Below are 21,268 nucleotides of genomic sequence, written 5' to 3'. Positions count from 1 at the left end.
TAGGACTTTTTTTTTTTTTTCAACGTTTATTTATTTTTGGAACAGAGAGAGACAGAGCATGAACGGGGGAGGGGCAGAGAGAGAAGGAGACACAGAATCGGAAACAGGCTCCAGGCTCTGAGCCAACGCCCAGAGCCTGACGCGGGGCTCAAACTCACGGACCGCGAGATCGTGACCTGGCCGAAGTCGGACGCTTAACCGACTGCGCCACCCAGGCGCCCCAATCGATAGGACTTTTAAGAATGGGAAAAGATTAAGAGGTCCTACCACTCACTTTTTTGTTAAATTAGTTACCTGGGAATTCAAATTGCCAACGTAGACTGTTCTCCTAATTTCATCAATTTTGGAAGGATCCACATTTCCCATAAGCGGTGGCTGTGGTATCTCTCCAAGTGTTGCAATGTTGGGGTCTAGTGCTGCTGCTGGTATAGCTCCCAAACTGCTAAGGGAAACACCCAACTACAAAAAAACAAACAAACAAACAAAAAATCACATATTTTCTATTAGCATCAAACATTACCACTCTTTAATCTTAAAAAGCAACAATCAACTCAACAAGAATGGAAAGTGACTAGGGAGTCCAGGTGTGTGTCTAAATTATTGAAAGTGAGGTCACAGAAGTTCTATGTACAATTAGAAATGTAACCTAATTCTTTTTTTTTGAGAAATAAAAATGTCTTTAATGTTTATTTATTTTTGAGAGAGAGAGAGAGATTGCAATCAGGGAAGGGCAGAGAGAGAGGGAGACACACACTCCAAAGCAGGCTCTAGGCTCTGACTGTGGGTACAGAGCCTGACGTGGGGCTCGAACTCATTAACCACAAGATCATGACCTGAGCCAAAGCCAGACACTTTTAATTGACTGAGCCACCGAAACACCCCAGAAATACAACATAATTCTTATCTGGGTATTTTAAATACTTTCAAACTTGAAACTAAAAATGAACAGTAAATTCTCATTTTCACAGTAGTTACGTACTATGAAGTTGCCATGAACTGGATTATTGAATATGTTATCACTTCTAGGGAAAATACAGAGCTAGGTTCCTGAAAGCTTCTGGTCACAGTTTCATCACCAATAACTGCATTATCTAGTTTTACGTGTTTCTAGTTAAAGACACCTAATGTAATATATAATGCTGATTCATTAACATTGAACTCACAGCCAGAAGCACTATCAACCAGTGCTTCAATGAACCTTATCTAACCCCTGGGTTTTCTCCGTAAGGCCCATCACAGCCTTCCAGCCCCTCAGGAACATGAGACAGCACTTCAATACTTGGGTACTAGCTTAAAAAGCAAAATCAGCAAAAAAAATACACAAAAAATATTACAGCATTACAGGTAAGACAAGAAGGCAGGGTACTGCTGTTTGAACTTAGCTGAAAAGGAACATATCAAGCAATTCAAATTATTCATCATTCTGTGGGTCAAGAAATGACCAGAAAGTACCGCCATGTACTGATTTTGAGGTTTCAAACATATTTTAGCTAGTTGGTGAATTCACAAGCACAGAATTCACAAATAGTCAGAATCAAGTGTATCCTGGGCATTCAGCAACAGTGACTAAGTTCCTAATAGTTAATAATCATGGCTCCTAACTTTTGCTAACCCTAGAAGATAGATATGAATATTATGCCAATTTCACAAAGAAAAGGACTTACAGAAGTTAATGATTTTCCCAAAGCTATTGAGCTACCAAGTGGTAAAGGCAGGGAACCACTATATACAGACTAAAACTAAAACAGGTACAAAGTTTACCTAAGAAAAGAAATCGAAAATATTAAACTTACTTATACTCTGGTAGGAACAGAAAAAAACCTTTGGATGATCTTTCGTAACATAATTAAATTCAGTTTTTAGTTCAAGCATTAAGGAACTTTTTTAAAATTTATTTGAGATACAGAGCGTGAATGGGGGAGGGGCAGAGAGAGAGAATCCCAAGCAGGCTCCATGTTGCCAGCACAGAGCCCAATATGGGGCCTGAACTCACGAAGCTGCAGAATCATACCTGAGCCGAAACAAAGAGCAGTACACTTAATCAACTGAGCCACCCAGGTGCCCCAAGGAACATGTTTTTAATGTGAACTTAAATTAGAAAAGAAAGTATCTCAAGATTTGAAAATGGAAAATTCTGCAGAAAAATGCGAAGACATTTCAAGGGGGAAAAAAACACTACAACTTTCCATTTATGCAATTTAAGAAAATTTTGAGCACTGACTGTATATTATTACAAACTAAGATTAAGCAAATACCAAAGAACAAGACTTCCTAAAGGTGAAAATGTAAGTTGATGAAACAATTATCACTTACACTTGTCAAGTGTCCTGTGTATCATCTTCTTAAAACATGCCAAAGTCATGTCTTACCCTGCTTAAAACTAATCAATGGCTTCTAATTACCTTTAGAATAAAATTCAAATTCCTTTCCATGGCCAAAAAGCCCTATAATCAGTACCCTATCTCTCTCTCCAAAATCTCACAACACATACTTCCACCGCCCCCATTTACAAAGCTTCAGCTATACGGACTGCCATTCTATTTATTCATTGAAAACACAAGTTTTTCCCACCTGATGCATTTCATTTGGCATTCCTTCTGCCAAAACACTCTTCTCCCAGCTTCTGCCAGTCAAATCCTTCAGGCATCATGTCACCGATCCCCTCTAAGAGGCTTTCCCTGACTTTATATAAAGCTTCATTTACTCTCTACAACATCACTGTTTTGTTCTTCATAGCACATACTATAATCTGTAGTATCTTGCTAACAGATGTTAGATTTGTTGCTCAGCATTACCATTTCAAGTTATCATAAAGTTGTATAAAATATCTTAGTTCAGAGTGAGTGAGTGATCTCTATGAATCAAGACTACCACCATCTGAGCCTAGTTTTTCTCCATGTTTGCTTCTGTACTGACACTCCTTTTTTCCCCTCACCCCTTGTCTTCTATTGTATAAGGTACAAAGATGTTTGAGCATAACATTAAATTTGTTTTACTGTGCAAAAGAATTACTACATCCCATTAAGTTAAATAACAAATATGGGTCTTATTATTTATTAGTTTTGCATGGATTTAAAGCATTAAACAGGCCTTTACAGTTGTAAATCTCTTTGATCTGCAAATTTTCTCCACTGGGACACCATACTTGGAATGGGCTTTTCCAAAGCATCTAATCCAACCCCTTTGTTTCTCAAATTTAAAGACCATTCAGTTCTTTAGGAACTTTTTTCTGTCTCTTTTTACTATACTATTCTGCATATACCTATGCTATTTAATAGGGTTGTCACTAATCACACACAGCTGTTTGAATTTTAATTAAAATTCAGAGCCTCAGTCACAAGAGCCACTATTCAAGTGCTCAACAGCCCCATATTACTAGTGGCTACCACACTCAATAGTACAGACACAGGCATTTCCAGTACAGCAGAAAGTTCTGTTGAATGTGGATGCTCTGTAACAATAAAATTACCCTTCTTTTTATTAGTCTACTTTCCAGCTCTGGTCTAAGAAACCGAAGTATTTACCCTTTTGGTCTTTGATGGGGTAAAGATGATCTAGGTTCCTGATGTAACACTTTTGCTTTCTGACATAGAAACTATGGTCTCCCTGAAGACGAAATATTCTAGGCAGAGATGAATACAAAAGTACAAAAGTCCTAAGGCAAAAATATGCTTGTAACGTCCAAGAAACAACAAAACCAATATGGCCAATATAAAGTAAGCCAGGAAAACAGGTAGAAAAAAAAGTCAGTGAGGTAAGCAAGTACCAAGTCATAATGGACCACTTCCCTGTTTTCTAACTCAATATGTTCTTCATAAATTAAATTTCAACGTAATAGATATCTACAGCTGAAATAAGAGAAAACCATTTCCTCTCAAGGCAACAAATTAAATAAAAACTTTAGGCTATTGCTAAATAAACCCTAAGAATTTTCAAGATAAGAAGACAATACTGTCTGAGAAAAAGGTAATGATCCAGAAATTGATATGGTAAAATATACCACAAAATAACCAAATTAAAATTTTCTAGAAAATTTCTAAAAAGCCCAACTCAAATGATCAGATGTTCTATTAAAAAAGCATTTTCCCAGGGGGCGCCTGGGTGGCTCAGTTGGTTGAGCGTCTGACTTCAGCTCAGGTCATTATCTCACAGTTCATGAGTTAGAGCCCCGCATCGGGCTCTGTGCTGACAGCTCAGAACCTGGAGCTTGCTTCGGATTCTGTGTCTCCTTCTCTCTCTGCCCCTTCCCCACTCATGCTGTTTCTCTTGTCTCTCAAAAATGAATAAATGCTTAAAAAAAAAATTAAAAAAAAAAAAAAAAAGCATTTTCCCGGGCGTCTGGGTGGCTCAGACAGTTAAGCATCTGACTGGCTCAGATCATGATCTCATAGTGTGTGGGTTTGAGCCCCGCGTCAGGCTCTGTGCTGACAGCTCAGAGCCTGGAGCCTGCTTCAGATTCTGTGTCTCCCTCTCTCTATGCCCCTCCCCTGCTCATGCTCTGTCTCTCTCTCTCTCAAAAATAAATAAACATTTTTTTTTAAAAAAGCATTTTCCCACCACGGATCACAATGCAGGTCTCCAGCAGAACAATCTTATGCAAACAAGAACTAAAATTGTGCATTTCAAAGTTCCAAAGACCACTTTTATAACCTGATTAAACAAACTACCATCCCAGGACACCTAGCTGATACAGTCAGTAGAGCCTGCTACCCTTGATCTCCACGTCATGAGTTCAAGCACAACAGGGGCAAAGCTTACTTTAAAAAGAGGTGGGGGGGGGGGGGCGGTTTGTAGTTCAGTTGGTGGAGCATGCAACTCTTGATCTCTGGGTTGTGAGTTCAAGCCCCACACTGGGTGAAGTGATTACTCAAAATTTTTAAAAATAAGAAAGAAAAGAGGTATTTAAAAAAAATTACTATCATAAAGCTAGTATTAGTTCATCCCCTAATAATCTAAAACCACAAAGCTAAGATACAACTTGCAATTAAGGTGAATTTTATACTTTGGCTTCCATTAATTTCTGAAGAAAAATGACCCTTCTTTAAATTAAATATGACTGGAATCTTTTACATAAAAACCAAGAGCCCAGGAGCACCTGGGTGGTTCAGTTGGTTGAGGAACTGAGCCTTGATTTAGGCTTAGGTCACGATCCCAAGGTAGTGGAATCAAGCCCTGTGCTGAGCATGGAGCCTTCTGGAGATTTTCTCTCTCTCGCCCTCTGCACTGTCTCCCACCCTCATGCACATGATCTCTTTCTCTCTAAAAACAAAAACAAAAACAAAAAACCAAGAGCCCAGTAGCAGCAAAATCTTTTTTAACCCCTCCTAGAAATTACAAAAACAGTAATAAATTCCTATTTAATTGTACACAGTTAATGAAAAAAATATTTCTGCCATGTTTTTATCTTGTTACATTTTCTCAATATCAGACAAATATTTCTCAGAGGTTTTTTTCCTGTTACAAAGCTATGGGTCATTTTATTTTACTTTAATAGATTTAGTCTTCATGAAATGGGGAATACAGTTACCTAGATTTTCCAATTCCCCATGTGATCTAAAATGCTAAGTGTCAATAACTGATTTTCTAATGAATAATCTATTTTAGTTCTCAAATTTAAATGAATGCCAATTACTTCAGAAGTAATTCCGAAAGTCAGTTTAAACTGTCAGTGATAACGGCGGGGGGGGGGGGGGGGGGGGCAGGGGGGGCGTTTAAGTAGACATTCTGAATCCTTTTCATTTAAAAAAAAATTTTAAACAGAAATAATTTTCTAAGCTCTTTATTCAGCTAATTACACAAGTAAACATAAATCCGTTTCAAAAAAGGGTGTGTAATACTTACTGTAGTCAAGGGATTTGGGGTCGGAATGGGAAGCAAGCCTGCCCCAGGCATGAGACTTGTCATGGTTGGAGCAGGAGCCAATAAAGAGAGAGCTTTGGATTCCTCTGGAATTTTACCTGCAGAGGCAAGTTCCAAACATTATGGAAAGCAGAAACACCACACAAACTTTACACTATGATTTTACAATTACCCTTGCACTTAAAAAATAATAATAATAAATGAATCTATCTATCAGATCTGTATAAAGAAATAAATAAGAACTTAAGTCTTTCCTTTTATCCTGCTCTACTAGGAAAAATAAAAGTGAGCAAAACTTCAAAGACTAACAATCTCAATAATGGAATATTATTTTAAAAATTGAATAATGTAGACAATTATTTAACACTTTGAGCTATGGGTCACCTGTACTGGAAACTTAATGTTCATGAACCAAACGATATCAAGCATGGACGCTTTCCCAGGACGGTGTTTTCGCGGTGATCGAAAGTTGTGTTACACATGACAACCGTTCGTGTTGGCTGCATCACTAATAGCACACAGAACATCAGATACAGAAAAGAAGAACATTTTTTAAAGTTTAATCCCCAGAAATGGCAAATAACCAAATTAGTCAAAAAAAAGAAAAGGAAAAACAAATATGTGCGAATTGAAATTTGTTCCTTAATGGGTGCCCCTATCCTGGTTACTAAACCTACCTACTGGTGATGCAAACAATTTTAATAACCTCCCAATAAATTCCAATCACTTTCAAGTAGACAGAAAAAAACAAAAGCCTACTGCAAGCAATCAGCTTCAATTTAAAAGGAAGCCTACACCCATCCAGTTAAGAAGACATCTCACCAACTAGGTCAGAGACGCCTAAAAGAATCCAATTTCAAAGAATATGCCTTGGGAAACTTAAAATTTTTGAGAATTCCTAACAATAAAAGTTCCCTAGTCTCAGGAAACTTCTTAAACTCCTGACTTTTAGAACCAATTTATGTATCCTTGTCTGAAGAGGGGTGGTTAATGCCTAAATGTCTTGCTTGTAAGTATCTTAACTGCCTAATAAAAATAATGACAAAAACACTAAAATATTCTTAGACACTAAGAAAAAAATCCCTACAATTAATGAAAAATCTACTCTAAAATAAGTTCAATTTGCTGTATTTAACTATTAAATTCTAACCAATTAATTTTGATAAGAACTGCAACTTTCACACGTTTTCCCATTGTGTCCTCTCTCTCTTACCGCCCCCACTAAAATAGTTCTTAAAAAGTTGACTACAGATATCGATTTTAGAAGAACTACTTATAATTATGTGGTAGTTGGCTATACACTTCCATTATGGAGTCTTCAAAAATAATTTAAAACACAGTGTACAAAGTCACACTAAATTGGAAATAGCATATGGAATACGTTTCAAAAGCACCATGCTGGATTTTAGAAGAAGAAATTCTATTTAAAACAACCAGATGTGCAGGATAAATCTCTAAACAATATTATCTGCATATACCTCTAAACATGGATGGAATTCAAGACAGCTTTTAAATTTTGCTTTAAATAATGGTTACACCTTTGTTATAACAGAAAAATTACATTTGATTAGCTTTAACAAACGCCTTTTCCCTAAATTTTGCAACATCTAAGTCTCCATTAATGTACTAATTTCGAAAACAGTTGTCTTTTTATTTCATGTAAATTCTGCACAAGCAAAGAATTTTTTAAACATGCATAAATATAAATAAAATGTAGGTAGGCCTTACTGAAGACATGAAATAACAAGAATTTATTTTATGTTATTGGTATTAATACACGTATCTGTATACCCACATATATACTAAGCTATTTATATTACTACCGGACCCATTTTATGTATTATTTTTCAAATGCTTACAAAACCTGAACACATCTTGATAAATCAACTGAGGTTCCACAGTGTAAATCTTATGCTTCATTACCCTAATGTGTGCACCCAAAAAACAAACAGTTTCAATCTGTAAATGTTCCCAATTTAGAATTACTTGTCAATTAAATAAGCATAAGTGTCTACAAGACAGTGTAGTAAAACTACACAACGTATTCAACACAGGCTAAAAGTTGAATACTTAATATTACAAAGACTCACTCATCAATAGGTTGTCTTACCCTCACTGCCTATCACAGTAGTAATAAACTACTATAAATATTAAGTCTAACCATAGGTAGGCACATGTTTTAATTCTAATTACCATTAAAGATCCTTTAAGAAAAAAGTCCCATTGCTTAACTTCCAAGACAGACTTCTATCAAAATTACCTTCCAAATACTATCAGAGTATATCAAAGTATAAAGCAAACAAGCATTTAGCATTTTCCCAAACTATACTCCTCAAAAACAACTGAGAGGAAAAAGAGCTCTCATGGTATTAAAATTAAGTACTAATCCTAATCCTCAGATTCCATTTAGAAGCTGGTAACATCTGAAAATTTTTCAAAAAATTCAAGCAGAGAAACATACATGAAAGTAAGTTTTCAAGCTTCTCAAATATCCATTCCCCATGCAGGCAAGTAAAAGTCTTCATAAGTCAAGGAAGTAAGTTATTTTCTAAGAAATTTACTTATTTTCCTTGAGGATTTTGTATGCTTAAAATTCTAGGGGGAAGGATGAAAATTAAAAACTATCAGTTGGTTTTTATGAAAGATGTAGATTTGGGAGAAAAACTGCAAAAATGCTGCAATGAGATCACAAAATGTTCCTAACAATTCTACCAGTGTTTTAGTGTTTTGAGAACAAAATGTACCTGTGCAGTCTATAATACCAATTAAGACTCACTGAGCTTCACAACACTGTATCCTAGTTTACTATGAAAATTTACTTTATCGTAAGCTTGAGCTCTGCTAATCATCTCCCAATATAATCTGCAAAGCAATGTTATGAACCCTTAATGGAATACCATTTACAAAGAACTGGAAAACCAGCTCACAAGTTAAAGTGAAAGAGATTTAACAAAACAAAAACAAAAACAAAAACAAAAACAAAAAAAAGGGACAAAATAAAGAAAAAGAAATGAAATTAAAGTAAAACAATAAAAAACAGAGACAGGGCGTCCATCTTCTGCGGTTCAGACTCCGATCTCATTTCCCCAATGAAGGTTTCACTTGACGGCAGGTTTAGTGGCATGGCAAACAATGCCTAACTCAGGCAAGTGTAACAGGTCTGCCTTGGCCAGTCTAGTCATCTAATAATGCACAAATATCACATAGAGAAAACATACAAAACCAAATTAATAGTCAAAATCCATCTACCAGAAAATGTGGACATAAAGTTACGACTGATGATTAGGCTTGACACCCTTGTTATGTTTGACCTTATCTTTTTCTAAGTGTTAACATTTATAAAAAAGAAATCTGAGATGCACGCAACAACAAAAAGGTCATATTTGGACAAGTATAATGAAAGTATATTTTATTTTGAAATGGCATGTTTCGTTAACAATAGTTAATGCTTACTCTGTAGGAAACTTACACACCAAACATTACTTATACAGCTTTAGGAGCTTGTTACAAAACTGTCTGCATTACAAAAACAGCAAATTGAAAGAAACTGAAAAAATTTTCTTAAAACTGTTTCTATGGTTTTCTCGTTTCTTTCATAATGCTGTTTCTGTAACATCAAAGAAAGAATGCAGTCAGTAAAGTGAACACAAGAATGTTTACAGCACCCATCTCCTCTAAGAGAACTTACTCCACGGGAACTCTTCACTTTGGTTTACTTCAAACTCACTTTGCTACTCTTTTAGTATAACAATACATCATAACTTTGCTTGCAGCACATAATCAGATCTTTGACAGCTCACTGTAACATAGTTCAGTTTCTATAAAGTCATTCTGTGGTATTTAGTTAAACTAGTGAAAAATGTGTATCTGAATGCTTCTCTAATACCAATTATTTTATCGGTCAGTGCTCTAAAATACAACTAAACTTTCATGTTCAAAACCAGTGAAATGGTCTCAAAATGGCAACACTAGTAATACTCAAGGGCTATTATAATAAATTTGTATTTATTAATCTTTATTAAGCAAAACAAACAAAAAAAGGGAACCTCTTACACACCCATAACCTTGAAAACTTATGACAAATAACGGTCTGGGCTTCTCAAATAGATGAAAAAAAATCAATGGAATATAGCAAGGTTCCAACGAAGCAACACTGGTAAGTATTCTTCCTTCCAATTCAGTAATGAGCTAACATAATACAAGGTCCTGTGCTGGTGATGGCATAATTTTCAGATATGATTAATATTCCCAATTAATATACTAATTTCTTTTTTCCCGTGCAGTTTACCTGGCATGAAACTGATAGGAACTTGATATGCACAACTAAACCATTACCAGCTTTCTCACCTTGCTCTCCAACTGTGGGCTCACGGTCCACTTACAGATCAACAGGTAAGGATGGGGATTCAACAAATAATTACCTTTAACCCATTTTATTCCCCCTACTCCGTTCTAAACCCCAGGCATGGGAAAAGACTTTCAAATTTATCTGAAAAAATACAGAATGTGCTATTCTGGGACTTCAAAACCAACAGAATGGAGCTCACTGTATCTAACTATAATGTTTCTGACATCCCAGAATAGGCATTCTGAAATAAGTATAAAACTTTCGAAGCACAGCAATGTTTACCATATACTAGGTTATTTTAATATTAACCTGATATCTAAAAGAGGTTTTTAAAACATGACATATGAAAATTCATTAAATTGTTCCAGGTAAATTTTTTATGTTATAAAACATTTACCATCCGCTAGTGAAAACAAGTTTTAAAGACATTTAAATTATAATAACCTATTCTAAAATCCATGTACACATGCCATAATCTGTACTCTGAATAAAAGTTAATCACACACTAGAACTGTCAAATTCAGCACAGCCTATTATATGTGAATGATCTGTAAATAGAAGTTACTAAAAAATAAGTATTAGTAATAATTAGCTCTGTAAGGCTTTGGCCTTGTTCCCATCTTCAACATCTATTTCCTTGATGGAGGCCTTGGAAAATTACTTTCCATTATTTTTCTTCAATTACCCAACCTACCCTCCAAGAAAAGCAAGCCATTAAAATAAAAACATAAATTTCAGTTGCACAGCAGTCACACTGAATATAAAATAATGGTCCCAGCAACAAGGTGAATTACCTTACGAGGATACGTCAGAGATTAAATTATGAATATTTTTCTTACAAATACCATTTATCCCCAATTTGGCAAAATGCATAGCTTTTATTTATGTAATACAATTAATATTGTATATATAGGGGCAAATGCTCACTTATTTACATATTAAAAATAATTTCCCCTACCACCCTAATATTTTAATTTCAGAAAGCTTCGTTTACAACTTGCAAATTAACTACAAAAAACAAAAGCAAACCAGAGAAGCCAAGTAATTCATGAAATTTTTAAATGTTTGGCTATTAAATCTCAAGCATATAGAAGTAGTAAGTCAACCATTTTAATATATTTTATTATTAGGTAAAAATTATTTCCTTCTCCAAATTTCATTCATACACACATGCACACACACACAACAGAGTACTATCTACCTACCAATTTCTAGGAAAGCCAAAGGTAGTAACACACAGGACAGAGATTACAATAATAGAAAAAAAACACATAAGATACCAACCTTCTGCACAAGGTACAACTATCAGAGCTCTGTCAATAAAAACCGTGTTAGTTAGATGCTGGGCCACGCCAACACTTGATGGGTCACGAAACTTAACATAACATACTTTGGAAGAAAAAGCAAGAGGTGTGTTGCTGCAAAATAAAAAGAAAAACAATTGGACTAATAAACATTTGGCTGATTTTGTCATTTTCATTTGAAATTTCTTTCTCAGATCTTTACACAGTCTTACATAATCAAGACAAGAATTTTGACTGCTAAGAATCATTAAGACATGAAAATGTCTTTCATTAATGTCTTCATTAAGACATGAAAACTTAGCCTTTTTAAAGTTTTTATTCAAATTCCAGTAAACACACAGGGTAGTATTAGTTTCAAGGTTACAATATAGTGATTCAACACTTCCATACATCACCTGGTAGTGCTCATCACAGCAAGTGCACTCCTTAATCCCCATCACCTATTTAACCCATCCCCTCACCCACAGCTCCTCTGGTAACCATTAGTTTGTTCTCTGTAGTTAAGAGTCTGTTTCCTGGTTTGTCTCCTTTTCCCTTTGCTCATTTGTTCTGTTTCTTAAATTCCACATATGAGTGAAATCACAAAGTATTTGTCTTTCTCTGACTTAATACGCCCAGCATAAGACTCTTCAGCTCCATCCATTTCATTGCAAATGGCAAGATTTCATTCTTTCTTATGCCGAGTAATATTCCACTGTGTGTGTGTGTGTGTGTGTGTGTGTGTCTTCTTTGTCCATTCACCAGTCAATGGGACATTTGTGCTATTTCCATAATTTGGCTATAAACATCGAGGTGCATGTACCCCCTCTGAATCAGTATTTTTGTATTCTTTGGGTAAATACCTAGTAGTGCAACTGCTGGATGGTAGGGTAGTTCTATTTTTAACTTTTTGAGGAACCTCCATACTGCTGTCTGGAGTGGCTGCACCAGGCAAAATTTAGTCTTTTAATGGTAATTTGCCTGCAAAGGGTGACAGCAATTTAGGAAGGCCTATCACCTCATCGGTAAAAACTTGACATGTAAATTAATGAGTACTTAATCAGAGTGAAACATGAAAACAGTTGATTTAACCCAAAAATGTTCAACCAGTACATCATCAATAGGCACAATCACTTTATAGAAGCCCCAATCCTCAAGACTTCAAATTTTGTAACCATTTCCAAACCTTTTAACTAAAAACTTCACCAGAATCTTACAGACAGACATCATGGTATGAAAATTAAGGTGTTTTGCATATACTACACTGCTTTACCCTAGGCAGCATTGCGATTTTCCAGACAAAAGATTTTACAAACAAAATTTTACATATTTTATACCCAGAAAAGCATAGACCCTTCTAAATCCTATCAGATTCAGTTCAGTCTGGCAAGCCAGACACAGCCCAGATGAAAGCAGTTTTTCCAGAATATGAATCCATCTTTTTAGATTCCAAAATATCTCAGTGATGATCATTTTGTCAATCTGTCCACGATTATGTTCAATTAAAGTCTAAAACTGTCTTTAGCAAGGACAAAAGCCACCGAAGCTAAATATATACCTAATATATAATATATACAGTCCTTTAAAGCATTAAGATATTTCACACTAAAACAGGAGAGACCAGGGGCTCCTGGGTGGCTCGGTCGGTTAAGCATCCGACTTCAGCCCAGGTCATGATCTCACATCTCGTGGGTTTGAGCCCCGCATCAGGCTCTGTGGTGACAGCTCAGAGCCTGGGGCCTCCTTCAGACTCTGTCTCCCTCTCTCTGTCCCTCCTGCACTTGCATTGTCTGTGTCTCTCTCTCTCAAAAATAAATAAACATTAAAAAATAAACAAATAGACCATTTGAAAAGTATCATATTTGCGTTGTGCAGTAAGGCATTTACTTTACAAAAGAGATCACGGAAGTTGACCATAATCCTAACCTGAGTAAATGGCAAAACTGGGACTTCAGTCTAAGTCTAATCATCTAAATCCAAATCTCATGCAATCTTATTCATTCAACTAATACAGAATTTTAAAGCATCTTAATGTACTATTTAATTAGCAATTCCACAAACAGAAGCCGTTTTCAAAATTAAAAAAAAATCTTTTACATAAAGCAACATATCCATCTTGACAATGGTTAAACATACATATTAATGCTATTAATAAAATACTGTGATAACAGAACACATTTGCATTTAGAACTTGAAACTATTTATACTATTAACATAAACAGGGTAATACAAGTTAACAAAATCAAACTACCTCTTTCTCACCCAACCCAACCCAATTCACTCCTACCTAAGCCTATCCAGTTCAGGCTTCCACAGGCACTCTCCAACAATGACTACCCCAACCCCCAAACAACTAAGACCAGCACTTTATGAATTTGTCACTGAGGTAAAAACATTCACCTCTAGACTTAACTCACCTTTACATTACCCAATCTCCAATTGAAGCCTTTCTTGAGCTTTAGACTCCCAGATCTAAGTGCTTGCTGGAATACTGCACCGTGATGGTCACAGGGCCCATCCCCCAAAACTTATTGGGTCTAAAATAAATTCATCATCCCTCTTTCTCACCAATCCTGGTCCCTGTCCTATACTTCATCTCTCAGTTAAAAACATCACTGTATTACCCATGTTATGAATCTGGAGTCACTAAATGTAACCGTCATTAGTACAGTTCCCTAAACATTTCCAAATCTCTTCTGACTACATGGTAAAAATCTATGTCTTTGTTCCCTGAAGTTAAGTGTGGCTATGCAACTTGTTTTGGCCAATTAAATATGAGCAGAATTGACATTCAGGAGCTTTAAGGGCCACCACTTGGCTCTTTTCCTCTGCCACAGTGACTAGCCACATTCAAGAAATGGGTGGCTGCTACATCAGCTTCATCTCAGAGTGAGCAACCACAGTGAGTAGAGTTCCCTACTCTGCAAGCTTAGCATTAAAAATAAGCTGTTTTTACAAAACTACTGAGATTTGGGGGTTGTTTCCATACTTGACCCTCACTCTTCTTCATCTTCTTCATAAAGTCCTGTGAAGACTGCATCCCAAATATTTGTACACATTAATCCCTTTATCACTGTCATTATCAAGGCCTTAATTCAGGCCCTCATCATTTCTCACCCAGATTATTTACAATGGCTCCTAAAAAAATCACAATGACTCCAATCTGAACTACTTAATAATGGTCTTCACAAAAGCTGCCAGAGTGATCTTTCTAAACCCTAAATTTTGTCATGTCATTCCACACTGCTTAAATTTCCTCAAAGACATGCTTCTGTTATTGCTTTATCATATAAATTCACCCCAAAATCCAGGCATTAGAAATATTTGTGGTTTCCAGAACACATTCTGAATATCTGGGTCATCTCTGCACATGTTGTTCCATTTGCCTATGATATCCTACCTCTCCTTTTTGAATGGTAATTCCACTTTTATTCAAGGCTCAAGTTTACAAATCTTCTGGAAAACCATTTTAAGATAACAAAGTGATTAGGTAGGTACCCCCCACATTCTATACACTTTCAGCACAGGCCTTAGCAGTTTCCTTAGATGAAACCCTCATCAGATTTTGGGAGGCCTCTAGTCACAGTTGATTAGTCACATGACACAAAGGCCCATTTCACTGGCTAACCAATAGCTTATCATTTGGATGGCTTGATCAAATGAACTTGCAACAATCAGATTCTCTCTCTTGGGCTGAAAAGTCACTTAGAGTCAGGGCTTGGGCCAGATGCCAGATGACCAAGTACAAAATAAGTCCGCAAAGAAAATAGAGCAGATACACAGAAACAAACTGAGCGGACAATAAAGCCTGTGAGAAGAGGCAGATAATCACCTTGGATGCTGGTATCTTTCTGGTTCCCAGTCCCAGTTCCCATGAGGCCTAGTTAATTTAGAGATATATCCATCTTTTTAATAATTTTACCTCTTCTTGAGCCAGACTGGGTAGCAGTGTTTCTGTCTTTTGCAAACCACCCCCCCCCCAAAAACCATATAATTACAAAGAACTACTAAAGCCCTAGCAATTACAAGCACACTCTCTTTTAGCACTGAAATCTGCAAAAGCCTAACAAACTGCCAGTGAGATGACATGCCTAAACTGACAGGTCCTTTTATGAGAGAATGGAAACCTAAATCGTCACTGTTGAAAACTAAAAATGCACTTTCCAATACTCCTACTTAAAACCACATCGCTTCAAATTTAAAACATCCAGATGAGTAGGAAATAGGACACTGGTTAGTAAAGCAACTACACGTTAAGATTTGAGAAGCCCAGGAAGTGGGTTGAAAAGGTTGATCTGTTCTGACCCAATATTATCATAGTAATGTGGATATCTAGGTATGGTTTACACAGTGCTCTAAGAAATTCTCTTTATCTTCATCTCCAATTACCTTTCTAAAAATACAAAATAAAGTTCAGCTTACAGTTAACACTTTAATTTTGAACATTATAATCTAAAATACAATACAGTGGCAAGTCTAAATACACATGATGAATTTCTCAACAAATGTGTATTTATAAGTCATTGTTTCCAATTTTTATACTTATGTCTTTCATTCTAATAAGTGTAAACTTTTAAATAGACTTAGTTTTTAATTAAATAGAATTATTATTTTTAAACGTAACTTTGGAGGCTCCACAGTGACTCAGTTGGCTAAACATCCAACTCCTCACTTTGGCTCAGGTCATGATCTCACAGTTCATGAGTTCAGAGCCCAGCACTGGACTGTGCTGACAGCACAGAACTTGCTTGGGATTCTCTGTCTCCGGTCTCCCTCTCTCTCTGCCCTTACCCCACTTGCTTGCACGTGCTCTCTTTCTCTCTCAAAAATAAATAAACTTTACAAAAATAAATAGATAAATGTAATTTGGACCTAGAATTTTAATTTTATTTAATTAAAAAAAATTTTTTTTTTTTTATTTGAGGGAGAGAGAACTGGGGACAATAAAGCCTCTGAGGGTTCGGTCCCATGACCCTAGGATCATGACCTGAGCCGAAAACAAGAGTCGGACACTCATCCAAGTCACCCAAGCTTTAATTTTAATTAATTTTTAATGTTTAAAAGGATGTTACATATTCCATTTGTTCTAAGTGTATGCTTCTGAACAAAGTACCAGTATCCAAGTATAGCAGATTTTACTTTAACCTCATTTGCTGAATCCAATTTTGTTTCTTTTTTCAAATGCAAAACTTTCTACAATCATTTTTCCAAAAAATCAGAAATTTCTGACTAGGAGTTTAATGCAGAAATTACAGAACCAACTTTTTTGAGCATCAAATTTTGTGGGCCCTAACTGGTTATTTTATTTTTCATTAAACAGGTAATGGCACTCTACAATTTTTTAAAAGTCAATGTGGTATAATATACCCAGTATTGTTAGATCAAAAAGGATATAATCCAAAGCATGGACAAAGTACATGGACTTATATATAAAAATATTAACTGACACATAATTTATAACATGATTTCCCAGTAGGACTACAGCGATACTTTGGATGGCACAATTTTTCCTTATGTTAAGATTTTCTTATGAATTACTGACACTTGCCCATCAAATGCCAGAAGGCACTCCAATCACTGTTGACAATCAAAAATACACATTTCTAGCTAAAATCCACAAACTCAAAACACCAAAAAAGTGACCAATATATCCAGTGATAGAATTTCAAAAACACACAAGACATAATTACAGACTTTAAAATGTTATTACTATAAATAAGACAGAGTAATATGAAAAAACGCTTATTACACATGGAACGAAAAAGTTTACTATCAGTGTATAAATCATTCTATTACACTACATTAAAATAAGCACATATAAAAAGAATTGCAGGCAAATACATGGAAATGAAGAGAGGTTTTGATAGGATGGTAAGATCTTAAGTGGTGTTTCTTTTTCTCTATGTCTCATAAAATGACTATACTGATTCTATTTTTCTTAACTAAGTAAGTAGTTAACACATTTTCCCTTGCTTGTTACTATTTTTGAAGACCACAGAAGTGAAGAAAACCAGTAAGCAAAAAAATCAACATAGGTGTTGATGTTGTCAGAAATGGTGTTGAAAATCAGGATAGGATTACCCTTTGGGGGTTAGTCACTTGGAGGGGACAATGGGAAACTTCTAGGGTGCAGATAAGCCTGATGTGGATGCTGATTACACAGGTATGTTCGCTTTGTGAAAATTCATCAAGCTGCATGTTTATCCATTCACTTTTCTGTATGTACATTATACCTAATAAAAAAAAGGTTACTGAAAAAAAACCACAAAAAATTTTTTTACTGCCATAAAAAGGTGTTCATGACATGATATTCATTTGTTGTGCAACAAGCTAAAAAAAAAATTCTGGATATTTATCAGCCGGCTGCACAAAAAAGGATCACAATTGAGAATTTTAAACATGTACAATGAATATTTACACTAATTCTCAATGTTTAAAAATTAAAAAGTGAATCACTGCCTCATTCCAAAAAAGTTAGATTTAAAATCTGAATTGTCATATTAGCAACTTATTCTTAAAATGTTAATGAGAAATGATTTTCCCATTCTATTAAAGAAATATATTTCCAAATTTAAAACAAATGAAATACTAACTCCGCTTCCAAACATTAATCATAAAATACAGTTTCCAAGAGACTGCAAAACAATCATATCTGTCTTCATTACTACTACTATTGCAATGTTATCCATTTCAGCTCAAATGTACAAATATATCTTTAATATAAAGACTAGGTTATGACAACTTCATTATAGAGCAGAAAACACACTGTTAAATCATGGCAATATTTTTGAAAAGCAGGAAGGGACTGCACTTGAGGAAAAACTGAAGAATTTTTCCTGGCCCATATGTGTCATATTTAGGTTACAATTTTGCAAAATGTATCACAGTTTGTAACACACTAACTCCACTATGTTTACAAGCTTTTTATTCTTTTTGACTTTTAAACTCCAAGTAATGAAAATCTAATTTCAATAAACAGCCCATTACTAAGGTCACATTATAACTGGCAGCATATTGCCACCCTAACCCTGGTTTTAACAATGAAAGTGATATTACGTTGGCATTGTGAACTATTTCTTCTACCTATGAGACAACTTATTACCACAACCTTGAAAGCAAGGTTAGTTTACAAGGGTTCATGTACAAAATTTTAGTGCTCGAATCCAACTCCTAAGGCTACAGCACTCCTCCAAGTACTTCTCAGTTATTAAGAAATGTTCTGAATGCTTAAATGAAGAGATAGCAGAAATCATTTTCAAAAGTTAAATAAGATATTCAAGCCATATATGCCACAGCTAGTCAATAAATAAATATGTATGTGCATGCACTTATGATGAAGTATTCTTGAACAAAAAATGTATTATCTGAATCTAATCAATATAAACAATCTAATCTGAAACAATCTATATAAACCCAGATTATGCATCATTCTACAAAACAAACTACAAAACAAAATATCACTGTTACGGAATATTTTTTTAAAAGCAACAGGGGACTGTTCTAGATTAAAGGAGGTAGCATCTAAATGCAGTGGTGGTTTCCGATTATATTCTAGACCAAAAAAAGAAAAAGAAAAAAAATGATTATAATAATTGGTTAAATTTAAATATGAACTACTTGTTATATATACCAGTGTTAAATTTCTTAGACACGTTAATAGTATTGTGGTAATGTAGGAGAATGTACCTGTTCTGAAGAGAGAGACTTAAGTGTTGAGAAAAAAATAATCATGCGGTCTGCAACTACTTTGAAAAAGATGGGAAGAAAGAGGAAGTGTAGAGGGTGCAGATAGCTAGAGGGGGAGACAGAGAAAAAAATCAACTGGTAAAGAAAGAATACAGGTATAAAGGAAACGTGGGTGTTATTCGTTCAACTTTTTAGTTTGCATTAAATATTTCAAAACAAAGAGAGTAACTTTAAAAAGTAAAATTTAAATTTAAATCCAAATGCCAACTTTTACCAATATCTTATACCGTAGCCATGCGATATACTTACACATAGAAACCGAAAGAAAAATAGGTCTACGTGCATCATTATGAAATGAACCAAAAAGTCAAAGACAATTTTTTTGAAAGAAAGAAATCCTGGGCAACTACTAGCCCTTCCTTCAAAGGATTTTGAAACAATGAACAAAATACTATTTTAAAATTCTAAGCTCTACCATTAAAAAAAAAAAAGTTTATGCGTGTAAGAATGTGAACCCGTAAACCCTTACAAATTTTGTGAGTACACAGTACTGTACAAGGGAAATCTTACTTCAAAATACATACTTGGGAATTGGCCGCAAGCTCTAAATGCCAATAAAGATCTAGACTTTTAGAGCATACACCAAGGATAATCCTTCACCGACTAATACTTTCTCTGAAAGGCTTAGGACAGTGTGACCTTCAAAGCGGAAATTTTAATCCGCTGCCAAAAGGGCGAAAAGACATGATCTTTAACAACATGGATGGGCTCGGTCAGATTAGACAAGAAGATGCTGAATTTGTGAACACCACCCTAGAGAACAAATGGTAGCCCTAATTCCAAGTTGTCATCAGCCGCAGGCTTTGTAATCAGCACAACGGCCTGACACTAAAGCCCTAACAAGTGGGACAGTTCGTCCGGCGCGGTCTCCGCGATTTTTACATTACAAGAACGCTAACAGGCGTTTGCCATGAGGACTATTCCGGGCCCACCTGCGGCCATCTTAAGTTCGGGAAGAAAAAAGAAAAAGGAGAGACACTGAATACGAGGACCCAGCGGAGACCACAAATCGGGGAGGCACGAAAATAAACAACTTCTCTACATTCTCTGTAACGGTTCGATCAGAGGTTAACCCCCAAAGTCAGACTAACAAGGAGAGCAGAACCGCAGGGCCCCAGCGCCGGGGTGCCCTAATCAAACATGGGCACCAAGGTAAGCCCGGGAGATCACGTGACGGGCACAGCGCGCCCCCGTCCGCGCTCTCCCCCACGCCTCGGTGCCCGAGGTCTCTATGGCGCCCGCGCCCCTCCCCCAGCCAAGCTCGAGCACTTACTCCGGGGGGTAGAGCCGCAGCTCCTCTATTTCTCCTACGAAGGAAAAAAGCGTACGCATCTGCTCGCTGGTCACCGCCGACGACAGATTGGTCACCTGAATCACCGCCGTAGGGGTGAGGCCGAAGCCTAAAGCCAACCCGAAGCCGCCGCCGGGGTTCATCCCGACCCGCTTGCTGCTGTCTCCCGCTCCCCAACGTCTACGACGCGTCAGCGACGGAGCCGGGAAAGCGAAGTACGCGCGGCCGCGAGCGCGCTCCCGCTGGCGAATTCACGGAGGCGGGCAGGTCTAGCCACCCATTCCGCAACTCCTCTGCTCCCAGGGCTGCGCGCGCCTGCCGGAAGCGTCGCCCCGGCAACCCGGCGGGTCGGCGGAGGCTGTAGCCTGGGGCTCCCGGGTGCCCGAGGCGGTAGCTCCTGTTAGTTTTGTCTTCGTCAGAATTTTTATGGGTTCCCCATCCCCCCCTCGCTTCAACTGAATACATTTCTGTGCTCGCGTAATTGGGGAGACCCAGGTCTTTCCCGTCTTTACCCTAGGTAGAACTGGGGAACCAAGAGGCCTGGCCTGCCGGTCTGGGGCGGTGAAGGAGGAATGCCTCTCGGGCATCACAGATTAATGCTTGGCTAAACTATCGCCGGTCATGATCACGTATAGGCGGCTTCCCCGCCCCAACTATTGAAACCGCCCAACTGTTGAAAACATTGGCCGGCGTCCTAATTAAAAACAACTTGGAAAAATTTACACAACCTTTAAGTTCCGA

General features: G+C 36.7%; 1 protein-coding gene across 7 annotated transcripts in view; it reads right to left on the bottom strand.

The window, feature by feature from the left end:
* Positions 1–20,719, bottom strand: part of SREK1 (splicing regulatory glutamic acid and lysine rich protein 1) — a 45,276-nt gene extending 24,557 nt beyond the window's left edge. For 2 of the 7 annotated variants that reach the window (XM_030322235.1, XM_030322231.1), the window contains exons 1-4: positions 20,510–20,716; positions 11,492–11,625; positions 5,842–5,957; positions 295–459 (exon numbers count right to left, since the gene is read on the bottom strand). In XM_030322235.1, the coding sequence (XP_030178095.1) occupies positions 295–459; positions 5,842–5,957; positions 11,492–11,625; positions 20,510–20,670 (576 nt within the window). In that variant the 5' untranslated portion in view covers positions 20,671–20,716. Of the gene's footprint in view, positions 1–294; positions 460–5,841; positions 5,958–6,243; positions 8,303–8,903; positions 9,033–11,491; positions 11,626–20,509 lie in introns of those variants that run through there. The other 5 variants (XM_030322220.1, XM_030322226.1, XM_030322243.1 and 2 more) reach the window with 4 other exon arrangements.
* Positions 20,720–21,268: the final 549 nt, after the last annotated feature.

Source organism: Lynx canadensis, chromosome A1 (assembly GCF_007474595.2).
Source record: "Lynx canadensis isolate LIC74 chromosome A1, mLynCan4.pri.v2, whole genome shotgun sequence".
NCBI lineage: Eukaryota > Metazoa > Chordata > Mammalia > Carnivora > Felidae > Lynx > Lynx canadensis.
The sequence above is the reverse complement of the archived record's forward strand: the minus strand, read 5'-3'. Positions and strand labels throughout refer to the sequence as shown.